Genomic DNA, 18,596 nt, shown 5'->3' on the forward strand with positions numbered 1-18,596 from the left:
GCAGCGGGGCAAAGATGGCCGCACTTCCGGTGAGGTTACAGAATATCATCCATCCTAGTAGAGTGTCAAAGCTGGAAGGCCAGCAACACGTACACAGAGGCTCTCAACAAAGTGGGACTAAAGAGGTTAGTGTAAATTCAATACAATTTACATAAATTCCACCGAGGTCTAAATATATTCTAACGGCATAGGGTTTTACTGTCATTCGATTTCCCAATCTGGCAGCATTAATGTTTAGAAACAAAAATCCACAATACAACCAGCCACCAGCATTTTAAAAATCATTAAAAAACTTTAAAGAAGCAAATAAAAATGAGAAGGAGGTAGCGTGGTGCCCATCTGTGTCCGCTGCGTGTCCGCAATGGTGGGCACATTTTATAGTGTGTGCACCAGCAACCACTAGACCACAGAGGGGCAAAGATGGCCGCACTTCTGGTGAAGTTCCATGGAGCTGCTATTTACAAGTCCCCGGGTAACAGTTTAAGTTAATGGAAATGCACCCAATAGAGAAACATGTGTCTATGGGGTCTTCTTCTCTAAACAAGCATTGGCATAGCCAATAGGTCTCACCTTTGGGACCTCAGAAGTATTTAATTATGCAGCACAATATCCTTGGTGCAACATCAACTGTTGCATGGCTAAACACTTATAATGTCCCAAAGGCGAGACCTATTGGCTATGCCAATGCTTGTTCTCGTGGTATCTGAACTCTGACATAATTTTGTGCTTCTGTGTTAAACTAGTGGATGCATAACAGACTTGGATTTAACTCGGTTGGCGTTGAAGAGGTTTTCTAATAACCTAAACTTTAACTAGGCAAAATATTAATTTTTTTAAACTTTACGTTTTATGCAATCAACTTACCGAAATAAACTTACAACAGTATTACCCTAAAACAGTATGTCAAACTTGAAAGGTACACAGTCGATTGGCCTGTTGGATGGTTTCAGACTATAATTTAGTTCCCATGTTTGTAGATGCATGCAAACGGTTTACTAAAAATTTAAAAACATTAACGCAGGTCTTATATACTTTCTCCACAATAAAGTCCGTGCTCTTAATAGCATTTTGAGACCTACGTTCAAACTGCAAGTAAAATTAACCAGGGACACAAGACATTAGCCTTTAGATTAACGTGGAGTTGACTTGCACGTGACAAGAACAAAGTCGGGGAACCTTTTGGGAACCGCAAAAAATAACTAGGAGTTTAGCAAGACTGAATCAGCAGTGCAAGCTACACTACAGGTAGGAAGCAGACGTTTGAGTTAGTAAATTATGTTCCTCTCACCATAATTTATACTACTCTATATTTTTACTGGCCAACGTTAAAATACAAAGATTAAGCTCACGAGAAAACATTTTCCTCACTAACCAACATATCAAAAAACATTTCAAAGCAAAGAATCAATATTTTTGCCTTAAAACACGTTAATGGGAAAAGCAAAGCTAGTATGGGTAAGAAAAGGTCAATGAAATACATCACAATTTTAACTCACACGACTAGATCGAATCCGTTGAGTCCAAAACCTTAACAATGCCACCACCGCACCATGATGTTAAAGGATTTTCTTGTTACAGTAAGCACACAGCAAAAGAAGCCATAACGCACTCGCTCCTGAAACCTGTTCCGGCGATTTGAACATTTCCTGCGAGTGAAGTAAACTAAAGTAATAAAAACCAAGAATTACAGCCTTGTTTTATAGTCCGAGGAAGCTGCCACATGCCTTTCTTTTAGCAACACGGCACCCACTTTATGGCCTCTGCACTTCATGAAACATGAAGCTCGGTGCCATGAAGCGGAGAGGTTGTGAGAGAGAGGGGGAGCAGGAGGTGAGCCCGCGAGTGGTGCGCGTGCGCTTGGGAGAGTAGTCTTCACTTTTCAAGCACTGCACTCGCTGCCGCCAGGAGGATGCCGCCACAAGCACGAGTGCAGTGTTTGTAAAGTGAAGACTGATGGCTAAAGGTCCTCCGAAGATCAGCGCATGCGTGCTGCCTAGGCGAGACCTACAAACTAAGACCAGGCTCAATTTCATATAATCAGTAAAGAACTATGAAATAAATCCCTGAAACCTACACTGTGCTTTGTGTGAAATGTGTGATCTTGCCCTTCAATACGGTTTAATTAACCTTTCCGTTCCATTGTTTCTGTGGTGTCGTCAACTGTCGGTTGTTTGTTCAATTCTGTTCTGCAGCAGCATTTCGGCGAAACACATCGCTTTATAGGCTCCAATACAGACAAATATATCAAGGTTTTAAAAATGAAAGCAACATTTTTCCTCTTTGTTACAGACCCTTATGGAACCCACAGAATGTGATCGGTTTGTGCATGTCAGAGTGCTGAACCATCATGAAAAAAAATGTAGAAATCTATAATATTCAACTGTGTGTTGCTATTTGGTATAGCTCAAACAACTTGCTTTTCAGACACTTCAGAGAGCACGAAATTCCAGAGCAGAACGTACTATTACATTTTCCAACAGGATACACATGGATATACTATTAGTCCACTGGTTAGTATTTTGGAGAGCGTCAACATGGTGCCTTCAAGGCACTTAAGAATATTTTGAAAATCTAGAGTGATAGAAGGAGCTAGGCGCGCCCTGCTGTATTTGTACTCAGCAAAATACGCATTAATGTAGTGTTTTTTTTTTTGCTTAGCACCAAGTGAAAGAAGAGTTTTTGCTAGCTCGCTTCTTATACCCTATAGAAGAGGGTATGCAAACCGACCGGGCATCATGGAGTTTAGCTTTTCCACCATTACCATGTCCTTTCATGTAAATTACAGGTTTGGGGCAGACAATGCCTTAATTGTTGGCTGGCTCTCTGCCGCAGTGAATCAAAGGACTCAAACTTTCTGTAATGTGAGACCTATTGCAAATGCTTGCCACACTTGCTGAGAATTTTGAGCATTGGTTATACCTTATTAGTACCAGTGTAACTCCCAAATATAGCAATAAGCAAGAGAAATCTGCCCACTCAAGCTTTGTAAAGGGCTTTTCACTGTTACTGTTCGGCAACACATGCTGCCGCAATACTTAGTACATTTTGAACCATTTGAGCTAGAAATATATATATTTTTTGTAAAACTCAGCAGAATATGTGGCGGATGGATTATGCGGCAAATCTATAATTATGCAAAAAAGGCCGCAGCCACAACAATCACGTCATTTCAGTGGCCCCGGTTATGAGTAGGTTTTATCACTAGACATGGATGTGAGTGGGAAGGTGTGTTCTGTCAACTAGATCAGGGAAAGGAAAAGACTTGATCATTCTGGGCTAGGATGTAATCTGCTATCTTTACAATACCAACTTGTTTTTAGTTAGTGTTGTGTACTTTTGAGTTGCAAACCACTGCATGTTTCAGTAGCGCTCATTTGACTCAGTGGGTCATCTTGCTGGCTATGAGATTGGCAGAGCCTCAGTGCTAAAGACTGTTAGAAATGAATAGGCTTCTTTGATGCGCATGTCAGCTCACTGGATATGACAGAGAACTGCCATCCTTCTCTATGGAGTTTCACAAAATGAGCTGGGTTGGGGAGCTGCATGTGGCCAGTGGGGTCAGGTGGCGCTTGTCCTTGCTTTTAGTAATAAAAGCAGAGAATATTTTTTTGGTTTTTTTTTTACTTTGAAGCCTTGCATACCAGAGCTGCTAATAGGGCCTCAATCAATTTTCATATCAGTTTTCCTTACAAGCGCAAGCTTACCAAAGCATTGCCCCAGCAACTTCACACAGAGGCGAGAACACCTGGAGGTTTGCATGAACAGGCCGCGGGGACGGTTACCCTAGGTGTGAGCCTCTGCTGGCCGAAAAGCCACATTTTTTACTCTCACTCAAGTAGCATGTAGAGTTTCATTCTTGCTCATAACTGCTCGCACTCTCACATGGTTTGAAAGAGGCCAAACGTTGGCCACCAAAATATGTTATTTAAGAGACTGTCTCAGTAGTACTGCCATAGGCTATTTATGATATTTTATAACACTGCAACCCAATACATCACATGCTACTGTGCTATAGTCATGGATGAATAGGATCAGGACCAGCAGAGCTGATCATAGTCACTGATTAAGGGGATATCGGCCAAGACATGTGCCTATTAAAAAAAATGAAAAAAAAAACACAACGCATTGGTAATGTCAATAGAACTCGGCAATCCGAGAGCTATAGCCGTTTCAAATTACCTTGAGAACACATGTAGGTCTCGAATTGCCGAGATCTATTGGCTTTGCCAATTCTTATATTCTATAGGCAGGGCCACTGGAATTATGCAGCAGACGAGCACCCCATTATGTGGCATGGTTGACTAGGCTATGCAGCAAGAAAAGGCAAATTATTCAGCAAAAGACAGCGCATTTTTAAACAGTATTACTTCGTTATGTTGCAATTTTTTCACTTGGTAGTATGGTCTGGGTAATTATTTCGCCTTAACAACCAAATTCATAAATAACAAACAAAGGGTGACCAGCTAACCTTTGAAAAGGGTCTTCAAACGTGCGTGGAGCCATATCTTCACATTTTTTGTAACTATTGATCCATTTGAGCTATGGACATTTTTGTGTTAAAATCTGCTAACTATGCAGGAGATGATAGCTTATGTGGCAAATCCTTACTTATGAGGTGGGGGGGGCCGAGAGAGAGAGAGAAAAAGAGAGAGAGAGAAAAAGAGAAAAAGAGAGAGAAAGAGAGAAAGAGAGAAAGAGAGAGAGAGAGAGAGAGAGACCTGCTCGCAGAGCTCAATCTAAAGAACATTACAATGTAGAAACGTCGTTTAACGACATGAAGGGCCAGAAACAGCAGGTTGTGAAATTACATAAAATGGGAGACAAAGGGCGAACTGATTTTCACCTCAACGAAGAAGTCAAAAACTGCAGTTGTCAATTGAGCAAAGATCGAAATGTCAAATATATGCAAACAGCTTGCAAAGATACCATTTGCAGAACAAAGTGCCTGCGCTTAGGAACGAAAGAATACATTACTGAACAGCATGTCCTTTCACACGACACCAAATACTATTATCAGCACACCGACATCGTGACAAAATCCAGTAACAAATCTAGTACAACTATTAACAAACTACAGTGGACAAAACACAGTACGAAGGTACACACTACTAATCCTTGCAAAGCCCACAAAAATGACAGTGACATATACAACCCTCGAAGGAGACACACAATGCCATGGCTAATTGACTTGAGCACATGCCAACTGATGCAAACAAATAGGTTGGCAGCTGTGTGGCATGCAGGGCCAGATTGGCCATTCTACCAGTCTGGTATTTACCTGTGTGCTACAAGCTAGGGACCTGCTTTCACAGCAGGATGGCTGCCATGAAAGAGACACAGCGTCAAGGTGCCAATTTTAGTCATACTATTTGACTATTTTTTTACTAGGGCTGATTTTGTTGTCCAATCCCGCTCTGGTGGCATGTTTCAGCCGTGCACGTCATATATACTTAGTTCAATGCACACACATTGGAAAACTTGAAAAAGCGATGCAAGCACATTTCCAAAGCACACCTTCTAAGGGAAGAATAAACACCAGAACAAATTGAGAAGAATCACGGTCAACATGACAAACAGGCTGAAATGTAAGAAAACAACCAGGACAATGGATGGCACACTCGCCAATGCATGGAGTCACATGCCACTTGTCAACAGAGAACTTGCAGCAATATCTGCACATCCCACCCGCATTAACCACTGGCCTGCAGGGAATGTACTGACCACAAAAACAACCATCTACTAGGTAACTGGAAGACACGTTCACCAGGGACTGGAATAGCAGATATTCCAATGTAATTAGCAAACGTCCAGCAGCAAACGTCCAGCACCACCACCAATACACAAAAGTCCCACCACAAAATGTAAGATGTAGTATTGACTGGAACTCAACAAGATGAAGCCACCTCCAGGTCACGTCAGTGCAATCTGCCTATCGCTAACAATTCAACTCCATGCAAGCAACATTCACGTATAACGGGTATGGAAACCACCAGACAGCAACAGCAATGCGACAAGGCCATCAATGCTAAACCAGGCACCATTTTGGCACAATATATGATGTTACACTACACTGAAGCTCGACTTATACAGGTTATTCCTTGCTTTTTTCTGATACAATCGGATCATGGAACCGAATCAATCAGTCCATTACAACACTACAGTAATTTTGAATGTGCTTCTGTCATCAACAGCTAAATGTAGCTGCCTTCCAGAACATGTCTGTGTCTTAAGAGGAATACAGTTTCAGAAACCAATCAAGTTGGACATAAGACAATATATACTCTAAAACGTCGAGCATTGGTTAACAGCGAAACTTCTATTCCCTTACTTTCATGGCGAGAAGTACTCGGGTGGCTATATGAAGAAAGCAGGCTTGAAACTGGTGAGGTTAGTGTTCTGGATGCTTTTATCATAAATAAAAATGAATGCCACAAAAAGAAGTGGTAACTCCCTTGATCATGCAAAATGTATCAGTTTAGTAAGGCAGCCCTGAAATAGATAGGCACTTGTGAGAGTGGGGGGTCTAGTGACTGCAAGAGAAGAGCATGAGGAGAATGGAAGCATTCAGAAAGTGCCCCTTACCTTTGAAGAGACGGATCGCTATGGGTCAAGTTGGGGTCAGCCAGGGCCTATACATGCTCTCACGTTGAAGGAAGCCGAAAGCAAAGTAAACACCAGTCTCCCTTGAAGACACAGCTTAACATTTGACCTGTCTTTGAATGCACAGCAAATTTGACAAGATAAGAAGAAGATTTGCAGGCCTGTTTACAGAAAAGCAGCTCTTGTAAGGCCACTGGTAAATACGGTTTTGGCAGGTGAGGGAGGAAGTGAACCTGAAGAGCCTAAGCCAGAAAATTTCAGGCAAGAAAATGTGTTTTATAAACCACAAAGCCAATGTCTTGAAACGGGCAGAATGCATTCCCAGGTAAACTTTCTGAAACTCCAAGAGGTCTTTGGCATACTAGAGAGTTGCGCTTGCCTGGTAGGCTACGTCCTAAAAAGAGTGGATAAACACCCAATCAATCAATCTATTTGTAAAGCGCGCTACTTACCCGTGAGGGTCTCAAGGCGCTGAGGGGAGGGGGGGTGCCGCTACTGCTCGAAGAGCCAGGTCTTGAGGAGTCTTCTGTAGGCGAGTAGGTCCTGGGTCTGCCGTAGGTGGGCAGGGAGGGTGTTCCAGGTCTTGGCGGCGAGGTAGGAGAAGGATCTGCCGCCAGAGGCTCTTTGTTGGATGCGGGGGACAGTGGCGAGGGCGAGGCTGGCGGAGCGGAGCTGGCGGGTGAGGGTGTAGAAGCGGAGTCTGCTGTTAAGGTAGGCTGGTCTGGCGTTGTGGAGTGCTTTGTGTGCGTGGGTGAGGAGCTTAAAGGTGATCCTCTTATTGACGGGGAGCCAGTGTAGGTCTCTCAGGTGGGGGGTGATGTGGCTGCGGCGGGGGACGTTGAGGATCAGTCGGGCGGAGGCGATTTGGATGCGTTGTAGTTGTCGTAGGTGTTTGGCTGGGATTCCTGCGTAGAGTGCGTTGCCGTAGTCCAATCTGCTGCTTACGAGGGCCTGTGTCACAGTTCTTCTTGTTTCGGTCGGGATCCACTTGTAGATCCTGCGTAGCATGCGGAGGGTGTTGTAGCAGGAGGAGGAGACGGCATTGACCTGTTTGGACATGGAGAGGGAGGAGTCGAGGATGAATCCTAGGTTGCGTGCATGGTCCGTGGGTGTCAGTGCTGTTCCCAGTGTGGTCGGCCACCAGGAGTCGTCCCAGGCTGAGGGGGTGGGTCCGAGGATGAGGATCTCCGTCTTGTCCGAGTTCAGCTTCAGATGGCTGCTCCTCATCCAGTCGGCGACAGCCTTCATTCCCTCGTGGAGGTTGGTTTTGGCGGTGTGTGAGTCCTTTGTGAAGGAGAGGATGAGCTGGGTGTCGTCAGCATAGGAGATGATGTTAGGTCGTGATGGCGGGCCACTTGTGCGAGGGGGGCCATGTAGATGTTGAACATCGTCGGGATGAGCCCTGGGGGACGCCGCAGATTATGTTGGTGGCTTCGGATCGGAAGGTTGGGAGGTGGATGCTCTGAGTTCTATCGGAGAGGAAGGACGTGGTTCAGTCGAGGGCCTTCTCTTGGATTCCGGCTTCTTGGAGGCGTGTCTTTATGGTGCGATGGCAGACCGCGTCGAAGGCGGCTGATAGGTCCAAGAGGATGAGGGCTGTTTTTTCACCGTTGTCTAGTTGGCATCTGAGGTCGTCTGTGGCGGCGATGAAGGTTGTCTCGGTGCTGTGGTCTCGTCTGAATCCAGACTGGGACGGGTCCAAGATGTTGTGGTCTTCGAGGTTGCGGGCCAATTGTGTGTTGACGATTTTCTCGATGACCTTTGCCGGGAACGGGAGCAGGGAGATGGGCCAGAAGTTATTGAGGTCCTTGGGGTCCGCTTTGGGCTTCTTGAGGAGGGCGTTGATTTCGGCGTGCTTCCAGCTTTCCGGGAATGTCGATGACTGCGTCTGCTTTGTTAAATACGTGGTGTGGGCACGGGTCTGACGGGGATCCTGAGTGGATGGAGTCCATGACCAGGAGGTCAGGCGGTTGGTGCTGGTGGTGTTCGCAGGGGAGGTGGAGTCTGGTGTAGTCGGGGCAGTCGAGGTGTTGAAGCTGTTGTGGATGAGAGCGATCTTGCTGTGGAAGACGGTGGCTAGTGAGTCGCACAGTTCTTGTGAGGGCGGTGTTGAGTGTGTCGTCTGCGTGGGTGGTGACCTTGAGGGTGGACTTGTGGACGATGGCTATTCCTCCTCCGATTCCGTTGGCGCGATCCCTGAGGGTGATCTTGTAGCCATCCGGGATGGCTATGGCGATGTCGGGCGCCGAGGAGTCGTTCCACCAGGTCTCGGTCAGGAAGTCATGAAACAAACGCTGTCCTCTTGCAGGAAAAACTGAGCTCCCACGGGTTGCCCTCCTCTTTGCAGTAAGGTTGCCCCTAATAATAGCATGGAAAATAAGCCCCATGTATTAAATTGAAAGATAATTATAATAATGCAGTGAGCTTCTCACATCACTTGTACCTAGGGCCGCTACACCTGCTTAATTAAAGATGGCTACTGCCTTGCAAACCAGGCAAGTCTCCTCTGCACTTTGTTAACAAGCATTTGCAATGCAATAGGTCTCGCATTATAAAAGTGTGAGCAGTTGGCATTGCTAATAATAATGCAACACTAGCTATTGGCATTGTAAATGATGCCATTTATTTATGTGTTTGTTTTATAAAATAGATACAAAAGGCATTGTCATGAACAATGACAATAGCTGAAACTTTTGCAAATGCGAGACCTATTGCATTGCAAATGCGAGACCTATTGCATTGCAAATGCGAGACCTATTGCATTGCAAATGCGAGACCTATTGCATTGCAAATGCGAGACCTATTGCATTGCAAATGCTCGTTTCAGTACTGCAGGCTTTTTTAAAGTTTTAGTAACTACTCAAAATGAAATCCATTTTATCAGCGTTGCCAGTGCTCCTTTATGTTTAATGCCCTAAATGAAACACAATGTTCTAAGCAGATTGCTAAACAGCATCTCCAGCCTCGATCACAATGTCTCACTTCGTGCTGGACAGTGGGCACCCTGTTTTTATGCAGCGCCAAGACGGGGTGAACTAATGCACAGACTGAGGTCTGTCAGCCTCCGAGGCTCAAAGCATTCCTTGCAACAGTCCGCTGTGTCAAGGTATTGCCATGTGTACAGCACACACTCTGCAACAGCAAGTGGTTTCAAAGTTGGGGGTGACTTCCCAAACTTTCCCGAGGTGTTCATCGTGTTTGGTGACAGCGTATTTATGCTGACAGACAAAAAAACTGTTTGTGTGTGGGTGGTTGTGTGTGGGTGGTTGTGGTTGTGTGTTTGTGTGTGTGTGGTTGTGTGTGTGTGGTTGTATGTGTGTGTGTGTGGTTGTATGTGTGTGTGTGTGGTTGTATGTGTGTGTGTGTGGTTGTGTGTGGTTGTGTGTGCGAGTGGTTGTGTGTGCGAGTGGTTGTGTGTGCGAGTGGTTGTGTGTGCGAGTGGTTGTGTGTGCGAGTGGTTGTGTGTGCGAGTGGTTGTGTGTGCGAGTGGTTGTGTGTGCGAGTGGTTGTGTGTGCGAGTGGTTGTGTGTGTGAGTGGTTGTGTGTGTGAGTGGTTTTGTGTGTGTGGGGTTGTGTGTGTGTGGGGTTGTGTGTGTGGTTGTGTGTGTGGTTGTGTGTGTAGATGTGTGTGTAGTTGTGGGTGTGTGTGTGGTTGTGTGTTTGTGTTATTGTGTGTGGTTGTGTGGTTGGGGGGGATTGGGGAGGGCAGAGGTAAGGAAGGAGAATGGAAGGAGGAAAGAAGGGGAAAGGGGATGTAAAATTAGTGAGAAGTATGCCAGGAAGGCAAAGAGAGAGAGAGAAAGAGAACAGGAGGTTCAGTGGGGATACAATGTGAGAGAAGAGAAAGTGAAGGGGAAGTGAAGTGAAGGCAGCAGTACGAAGGTGTCAGATTTAGGAGGGGACTAGATGGGGGAAGGAGAGTGGGGGCATACTAGAGGAGATGAAATGGGATCTAAAGATGATAGAAGGGCAGGGGGAGACGAGTGAACATCGATGGAAAAAGAGGAAGATGGAGGGTGGAGACCTAAAAGGTGATAAGATGAGGCAGGATTGGGAGGGGCGAGTACAGAAAGAGCAGAAGCTGTGGAAGGAGAGAAAAGAAAATAGAAATGGAGAAGCATGGGGAGGGGGCAGAAAAGAAATGGGGAGGTGAGAGAATAAAGAGTTGGAGAGAAGGACCAGAGAAAAGGATGGAAGGTGGAGAGAAGAGGGGGGGGAGTGGCTGAGATAAGGGTGAGGATGTAGGTGGAAGAAAGAAACTAAAAAGAGATGGGAGTGGAATGAGACTAGAGGAGAGGGAGGCTGGAGAAGAGAGGGGCAAGAAATAGATAAGGAGGGCGGGGGGAAGTGAGGCCAGAGGAGAGGGAGGCTGGAGAGGGAGCAAGAAAGAGAGATGGGGGGGGAAAGCGAGGCCAGAGGAGAGGGAGGCTGGAGAGGGGGCAAGAAAGAGTTGGGGAGGGGGAGGGGGGAGGCCAGAGGGGAGGGAGGCTGGAGAGGAGAGGGGTAAGAAAAAGAGATGGGGGAAAGCGAGGCCAGATAAGAGGGAGGCTGGAGAGGGGTCAAGAAAGAGATGAGGGGGTGGGGGGGCAGCAAGGCCATGGGGAGGGAGAGAGGAGAGGGGCAAGAAAGAGATGGTGAGGTGGGGCGAGGCCAGAGGGGAGGGAGGCTGGAGAGGAGGGAGGCAAGAAAGATGTGGAGGGCAGGGAGGGAAGTGAGGCCAGAGGAGAGGAAGGCTGGAGAGGGGGCAAGAAAGAGATGAGGAGGTTGGGGGGGGATTAGCTAGGCCAGATGAGCTGTGAAGCATCCAGACTGTCCTGAAGGAAATAAGGTGCGAGGTCAGGGTGAGGCCAGAAGGAGTTGTGAAGGGAGGATGGAGAGGGGGCAGAGTAGATGAATATGTGGCGGTGGGGACGAAAAACGTGCTAGAAGCGAGCAGGGAGAGAATAAAAGAGGTGTGGAGAAGAGAAGGGTTTTACGCAGGTAGAGGGGTAGAAGGATGTTGCAAGGCGAGAAGAGAACATCGGAAGATGAGAAAGAGGGGTGAGGGAGAATAGAAGGAGATGAGGACGGATAAGCAGAGGGAGAGAAAATAAGGACAAAGAGGCGAGACGAAAACAATGAGATACGGATGAGAGGATGAGACGAAGGCTGGAGAAGTGAAGGGCGTGGAGGGCGGGAGAAGGGTGGGGGAGCGAGCATAGGAAAAGGGAGAGAAAAGGCTTCCGAGGGAATAGTGGAGAGGAGAAGAGGAAGGCAGTGAGGCGCAGAGGGAAGAGGTGAAAGAATGAATGTGGAAGCGTAATAAGGGAAGAAAAGAAAGTGAGGAAGGGGGCTCAAGGGTGGGATATTGTAAGAAATGGGTGGCAAAGAGAAGTGATGGGAAGGAAGAAAGTGGAGGAGAGAACATTAAAAGAGAGTGCTGCTCTAGAGGGGACACGAGGAAAGGGAGTACAGGGCATGAAAAGGGTGTGTGCACACTTAAGAGTGTGCACCTGAAGATGCGTAAAGGTGGTGAGAGGGAGCAAAGGGAGGACTGGAGAAGTAATGATGTGGAAGAAGTGAGACGTAGGCTGAGATGGGTAGAGGAGTAGGTGCAATGGCATGGTATAATGAGGGGGAGTGACTTAGGAGAGAAGGAGCGTGAGAGAGAGGTTAAGAGAGGGACGTGTGGTGGTGTGCATAAGGAGGTACTGGGACAAAGGCAGTCAGAGAACAAGGGAAATGAGACAGACCACGTGTAGAGACAGCAAAGTGGGGAGGATGGTTATAGGATTAGAGGCGGCGCAGGAAGAAATGTGGGGAAAGAGGGGAGACGTGGAAGGACTGCATGGTGCACGCGGGAAGGAGGGAAGGAACAAGGGAGGGGAAGGAAGCACACTAGGTGGAAAGGGGGCAGGAGATATAACGAAAAAGGAAGAACAAAAACTGAGGTTGGATGGGCAAAGGAAGAAAGAGGCGACACGCGAACTGGAATAAATAAAACTAAAAAGGAGGAAACTGAATGAAACAAGCATTGGCCACAAAAGTCATCGCGATCACGATCACTGTCAAAGCGAAAGTGAACGCGATGGCGCGCTAAAACACGCAAGGGATGCGCGCGCAAGCGCGCGTGCTTGTTGCGCGTTCTAGCAAGCTGGCTAGCAAGCTGGGGGAAAAATGCTACCGCTGGCCACAGCTTGCGCGCGCCCGCGCACATGCACTGCAAGCTGTAGCTGGCAGTAGCATTTTTTGAAGCCCTCACTTAAGGTCTCGCCAGACCAGCGCCCAAGCGCTGGGTCAGGCGAGACCTAAAAATGAGGACCCTCATCTTACCTCATCTAGCTCTCCGCCTTCAATCAGATGCCCAGCTCAGGTATCTCCTCTGCTTCAGCTTTCCCCTCCCTTGAGCCCACTGGTCGGAGGCCCAAAGCAACACTGGCACAGCAAGAGTGCACTGTGCTTAGTAGAAGAAGAAAAGAAAAAAAAGGAATAGTAAAATAGTCCAATTGGGGTTTTAGTTGGCCACTTAAACCACCGATTCCAAAACAAGTAATCAAGAACCTGGTTGTCCGATTGGACCAAGCCCGCACACTGAAAGAACAGGTTTTGGCTTCTACTGGCACCTGCTACTACACTATGCGTCTGCTGACGAGTACATTATCTTTCCTCCCACTTTCAGCTAGGAAAACTCTGGTGCAGGCGTTGGTCATTAGTCGATTAGATCATGGCAATGCTCTATTGGCCTCTGCAAAGGAGAGGTTGATATGAAAACTACAAGTTATGCAGAACACTTCTGCCCGTCTCATTTGCAATCTTCCACCTGGGCAGCATCCTCTCCCCTCCTACCTTCACTACATTGGCTACCGGTTCGAAAAAATAATAATTTTCAAAATGTGCAGTTTAACACACCTCTTTGAAAGGTCCTATCTACCGTTTGTCAAAGCTTACCTACTATCTTTCAGTCAGATTGCTAACATTCAGTGACAGAGCGTTGCTTACTGTTTGGCGGGTCAGAAGGTCCCATTCATGGTGCAGGTCTTTTTCGTACCTAGCTCCTCTTTACTGGAGTGTGCTATCTCTTCACATTCGAATGTGCAGGGTTCATTTTAAATTTAGAAAATTGTTTAAGACAGTGCTGTTCTCAGTTAGCCGTTTCCGCTTTACCTTCGTTTTGTTCTGCGCCAAGATACCCCTCCCGGGGTGATTTGTGAGCGTTATAAATTAAATTAACATTGCATAACAATGGATATGATTTTCAAGAAAATCAAATTCAAAATTGTTTTTAGTCAGAAGCGGATTACTTGCTTAAGTTAGAGTGTGAACACATTTTCTGTCTTGAACTAGCAATCAGTTTAGGACTAAGACTTTAATTGCTCATGGTTATTTTATTTTTTTTTAACATATCTTTGTTGAGTTTATTGATACATATACCAAATACATTGGTGAGGCCATAGAGTAGACTTCACGTAAGTATAATTGTTACTTGATGAAACTATTTTACTTGCAGTAGGAACCACATTTATACAGTTATTTAGCTCAAATGCTGATGATTGACAAAAAGAAGGGTTAGCGGTCTCATGGGTCTACACACCCCCCCGGATAGGAGCCCTGGACTCCACAGACTAAGAACAGTTGCACTAGAACATGTAACCCTTGTTGTATATAGGTCTAGGTAAAGTCCTGCACCCTGAAAGAAACAAGCTAGTGATCTGGCACAATTGCATTTAAATCTTGCACACATTTTCAAACTTCAGAAATACATGATCGTTAAAATAAGCATCTCTTCTTGATGGGTGTGGACTAATTTCTGTTTTTTTAACAAGCATGTGCCATTGCATGCAGTATTTTCTCTAAATGTTGCCTCACTTTTTATTTCCTGTTTTGTCACACGTTATTACTTTGGAGCTTGTACGGAATCACAGAAAGGTACACTCCTCAGGTCTTAATGTTCTACACATGGTCTATTTGAATGTCTTGATTGGAGTCTTGGAAATAGGTAGGTATGGTTGGCATGTTGGCCTGGTAAGGATACCTATGTCAGCAGCCAGATCTCCGAGCAGTTGTGCCAGTTTTTATTGGAACATATGGAGTCACACCAGATACCATTAAACCTTATCTAACAGAAACCGTCCTCAAGAAATTAAGCAAACCAGCTGATGGCAATCATCCCTTGTTATGTTTCATAGGGTGCCCCAATATATGTTGTCTAAACACGCAGATCCTATATAAGTTTATAGGAACTACACGTCACCCTCTTCTTCCAACTAACACAAAAGAACAGTAGAAATAGTAAATGTGGTGCTTAGGCGCACTATTCCTTCCTTTTCTGTATGAATTACAAAGATCATAAACTGTAAAACATACATTCCCCATGATTATTGATTCACATACAGAACTCCATGCACCTTATCACCAAGAAGTTATACCACAAAATTAATAAATCATGAGAAGCTGATAATATATTTTTTTCCGCCTAGGTTTTGAACTGCAATGATTCGATGGAAATCAAAAAAGAGGTATACTCCACCTGTAATGGCATTTAGTTTTGAGCCGGGTTTAGCATGAATAGCTATGGTGATGGAGCCGTGTCTATCAACCCTAACAGGACCAGACTCTGCAGGTTGATTCACTGGATCTTTGTGTTGCTCTTTTACCTAAAGGAGAAATCAGACAACACAGTTTGAATACATATTACTACTTAATCTGTATTCAACACATTAGGAATAAAGTTTCCTTTTGTGACTGGGTATGAACTCGTCAGATGTCAAAAGCATTATCAGCTCTTTAGATTCAAGTATTAATTTTAAAAGGTTTAGAAAGGCACTTCAGTATTTTATAGTAGACACAGCATGGTTTGAAACTTCATTACAGGTCATTTTTACAGACCTTACAATGGTTATTACTAACAAACTTTTGAAACTTGCCATAGAACTATTTATTATGCACACTCCAATGGATCTGCCCATATTTACTTTGCCAGATTCCTGTGAATTCATGGTATAAATCGAGAATATCTGCTCGCAAGCCCAGCTTTAACTCACAATCTTAACAGGGATAGATAGCCAGTGCAAAGTTTTTGGGTGAGGTACTGACATCAGAAGGTCCACCAGCTAAACAGTGTGTTATGTATTATGCATTTAATAGAGGGGTCACCTCTGGTGACTTAAGCTAAATATTTTAAATACATTTTGAAAGAAATGTTCACATTTGTTCTGGGCAGATTTCTACATACAGATGTACATGTCCAGAATTTAACACACGTACATGGTAACTGAAGAGCGGACATACTCCAGCCATAATAGTCTTTACGACATGATCCAGATATGAAACTGACTCAACCTCAGCAACAACAGATTTTCATAGGCAGGGAGAAGGAATTTGTTAATGTGCGATTAGCATCGGCTGAAAACAGCTTGTGAGATGCATGATCAGCAATAGCCAGGTATGAGATGAGCACAATACCTTTCAACGGAAGGCAACAATTACCAGATTGCATTAACAAGGCAAGTAAAAAAATGCGTTTAAGATAGAAAAAAAATTGGAATCACATGTAGATGCATATACAATATATACAATAACTGTTGGTCTAACTGGAAAAGCTGTCTATGATGGAAATGTGATGTCACTTTCTGCAACGTCACTCCACAATATTCACTTGCCCGCTGTTTAAAAGAGCATGCAGCGAGGTTATCAAACAATATACCAAGAGGAAGAGGGTCTGGTCTTAATTGTCAGTGGCACACAGCTGCTGGCAGTGGCCCGTACCTGCTTTTTGTCTTTCTTAGGCATTGCCCGTCTTACGAGCCAGGCGCAATACGTTTGAGCGAGAGTCGCACTAAGAAAATACAACGAATTCGAGGTGGAGCAGGAAGCCAGGCTGTTAAAACCAGCACGCAACTTCGTCGCAGGAATGGGTGCAGATTGTGGAAAGAATCTGAAAGTACCGGAGAACGCAGCACCCAGGCAACCAGTCATGTGTGCCTCAAGAAAGTCTCGCCCTCTGCTTTTCATGCGATATCCCGTAGTAGTGCATTCGGCTGTTGCTTCCGGGTCACACCCCGCCCCCTCCAATGACGTCACTTTCAGTATCATATTGGGAGGCCAATGAAAGCAGCTCACACTCTCGAGTCTGACTCCAGTCGGGTTGGACTTGACAGAGATGGTCATTCCAACTCGCATTTGGTTGGAAGGTCCTGAAATAAAACTTTTAGTTGATGTCAGGTAAGAAGGGATGTTTTCATATTGTTTACCCCACCGCTCATAGACGTGGTGTAGCTAATTGTATCTACAAATTTACTACAATTAGTTTTCGTTAAAAATCAGTTTAAAGGTGGGGACTTACTTGGGCCGCCTGTACAGGGTTTAGGGTATAAATGGTAACAACTACCTTCTTTTGCAAGATGGAGCACTGAGAACTGCTTTTAGGAATTGGTTTGGATAGACTGACCCCGTAGGCACTCAGCTTCGGATAGGCAGTTAGACACGTTCAAGAGACAGGTGGTGGCATAAACCGCCTGTGATTCTATCCAAAGCATTTAATCTTGCTGTGACTAACTAAACATGGAAAATAAATACGCATCTAACCTTGTATGAAGTAATCTGGTGTTCGTGTAAAACGCTTAAAATGTATTGGCCAAGATCGCACTATAATAAAAATGGAAAAAGTGAACTAAATCAAATGCCCGGACCTTTTGGATTAGATACGGAAACCGTCTGCTATTTAAGATTACTCAAGCTGCCACGTTTTAAAAATTCTTCTGAGTGCTAGTATTATATTTGATACAACTTTGCTATAAAAAAGTGCTTTAGAAGTGCCGTAGACGGGAATTTATTTGCAAACAAAAATGTTTTTTATTAAAAATGTGCAAAGCCTATGTTTAAACAGCACTTATACTAAGCACAACATTTGTAGTAGGTAATCATATTTAAATATAGACCTAAACCTGAAATAAAAGTGCTGAGTTAAGTTAGCCTGTCGATGCCATATAAATAGAAAATAACGCATTAACACTAAAAGGTCTGTTTTTCAAATTGAATAGTTGTGCACAATGTTTTTCTCTTTGTTGCAGACATAATTTTCCAGAAGCCTTCTGTTAGTTAGTGAATAGGGACTTTGTTATATCCTGCTTATGTACTAATGTTTCTCCTAGGTTATCTTGCTCCTAGCTGCTCAGCCAGTGTGAGTGTTCTGAGTGGAATGTTGGTGTGATGGAGATGCATGGAATGTATGGGTGCCTGTGTGTTGAGGTGTGACAGTTGAAAATGGGCTGAGCCGCAGGCAGGCTGCTCCTGGTGGGGCTGCTTTACATGGAAACCAACCTATAACTTATACTTAATAAAGAAACTACAAAGATACAACGTGATTACATCTCGTAAATCACAATATCATTTTGGCTTTAACCTGGCGACAGACCCATGTCTTACAACTGAACTACCTGAACTTGGCTCTCAAAAGAAGATTTAAAACTGAAGGAATCTAATGAAACTACAGATGCTGACAGCGTAAAGTACACTCCGGGAGGAAGTGTTCTGTTAAATCTTGGCCAGACTTGGGTGGAACCTGGAAGACGGAATGGGGTGACACCAGATTCCACACAAGGACGGTTGGCATGAGCTTCATGGAGAAAACGTGATGTTGAAGTTCTCCAAATAATCCTTCCTTATTTATGCCACATTGTGATCGTAGTTTTTGGAAAAGAAGGCTTAATACTGGCGACAAGCGTAAAACGAACAGTGAAGCCCAGAGCCCTGCGCTGTGCAGGCCACGAGTAAACATCCTGCATTCTAGTGGCACAACTCCTGTGGGTGTTCGGCATGTCGTGACAATATCAACGAGATAAAGCTTGATCGGTGTGACGTACAGTTAATTATTATATTTCGTATAACTGCATCGGGAAGATAACGGGCCAGCTGCACAAGCTATGGCGCGCGATTCTAGCTGCGTGTCTGTACTCGCACAAAGGTACCTTGCAGGCATGCGTGTTAGAATCATATTCCGGCAATAAGACTAGAGCACC

The 18,596-nt window shown here is 45.0% G+C and overlaps 1 protein-coding gene across 2 annotated transcripts in view; it reads right to left on the bottom strand.

The window, feature by feature from the left end:
• LOC146860406 (UPF0235 protein C15orf40 homolog) overlaps positions 1-16,626 on the bottom strand; it is a 63,657-nt gene extending 47,031 nt beyond the window's left edge. For both annotated transcript variants that reach the window (XR_014978818.1, XM_085644273.1), the window contains exons 1-2: positions 16,345-16,626; positions 15,107-15,233 (exon numbers count right to left, since the gene is read on the bottom strand). Coding sequence is in view for 1 of the 2 variants with exons in the window: in XM_085644273.1 (XP_085500399.1) it covers positions 15,107-15,233; positions 16,345-16,590 (373 nt within the window). In the remaining variant the exon portion in view is untranslated. The remainder of the gene's footprint in view (positions 1-15,106; positions 15,234-16,344) is intronic.
• Positions 16,627-18,596: the final 1,970 nt, after the last annotated feature.

The sequence above is a fragment of the Triturus cristatus genome, chromosome 3_1 (assembly GCF_964204655.1).
Source record: "Triturus cristatus chromosome 3_1, aTriCri1.1, whole genome shotgun sequence".
Taxonomy (NCBI): domain Eukaryota; kingdom Metazoa; phylum Chordata; class Amphibia; order Caudata; family Salamandridae; genus Triturus; species Triturus cristatus.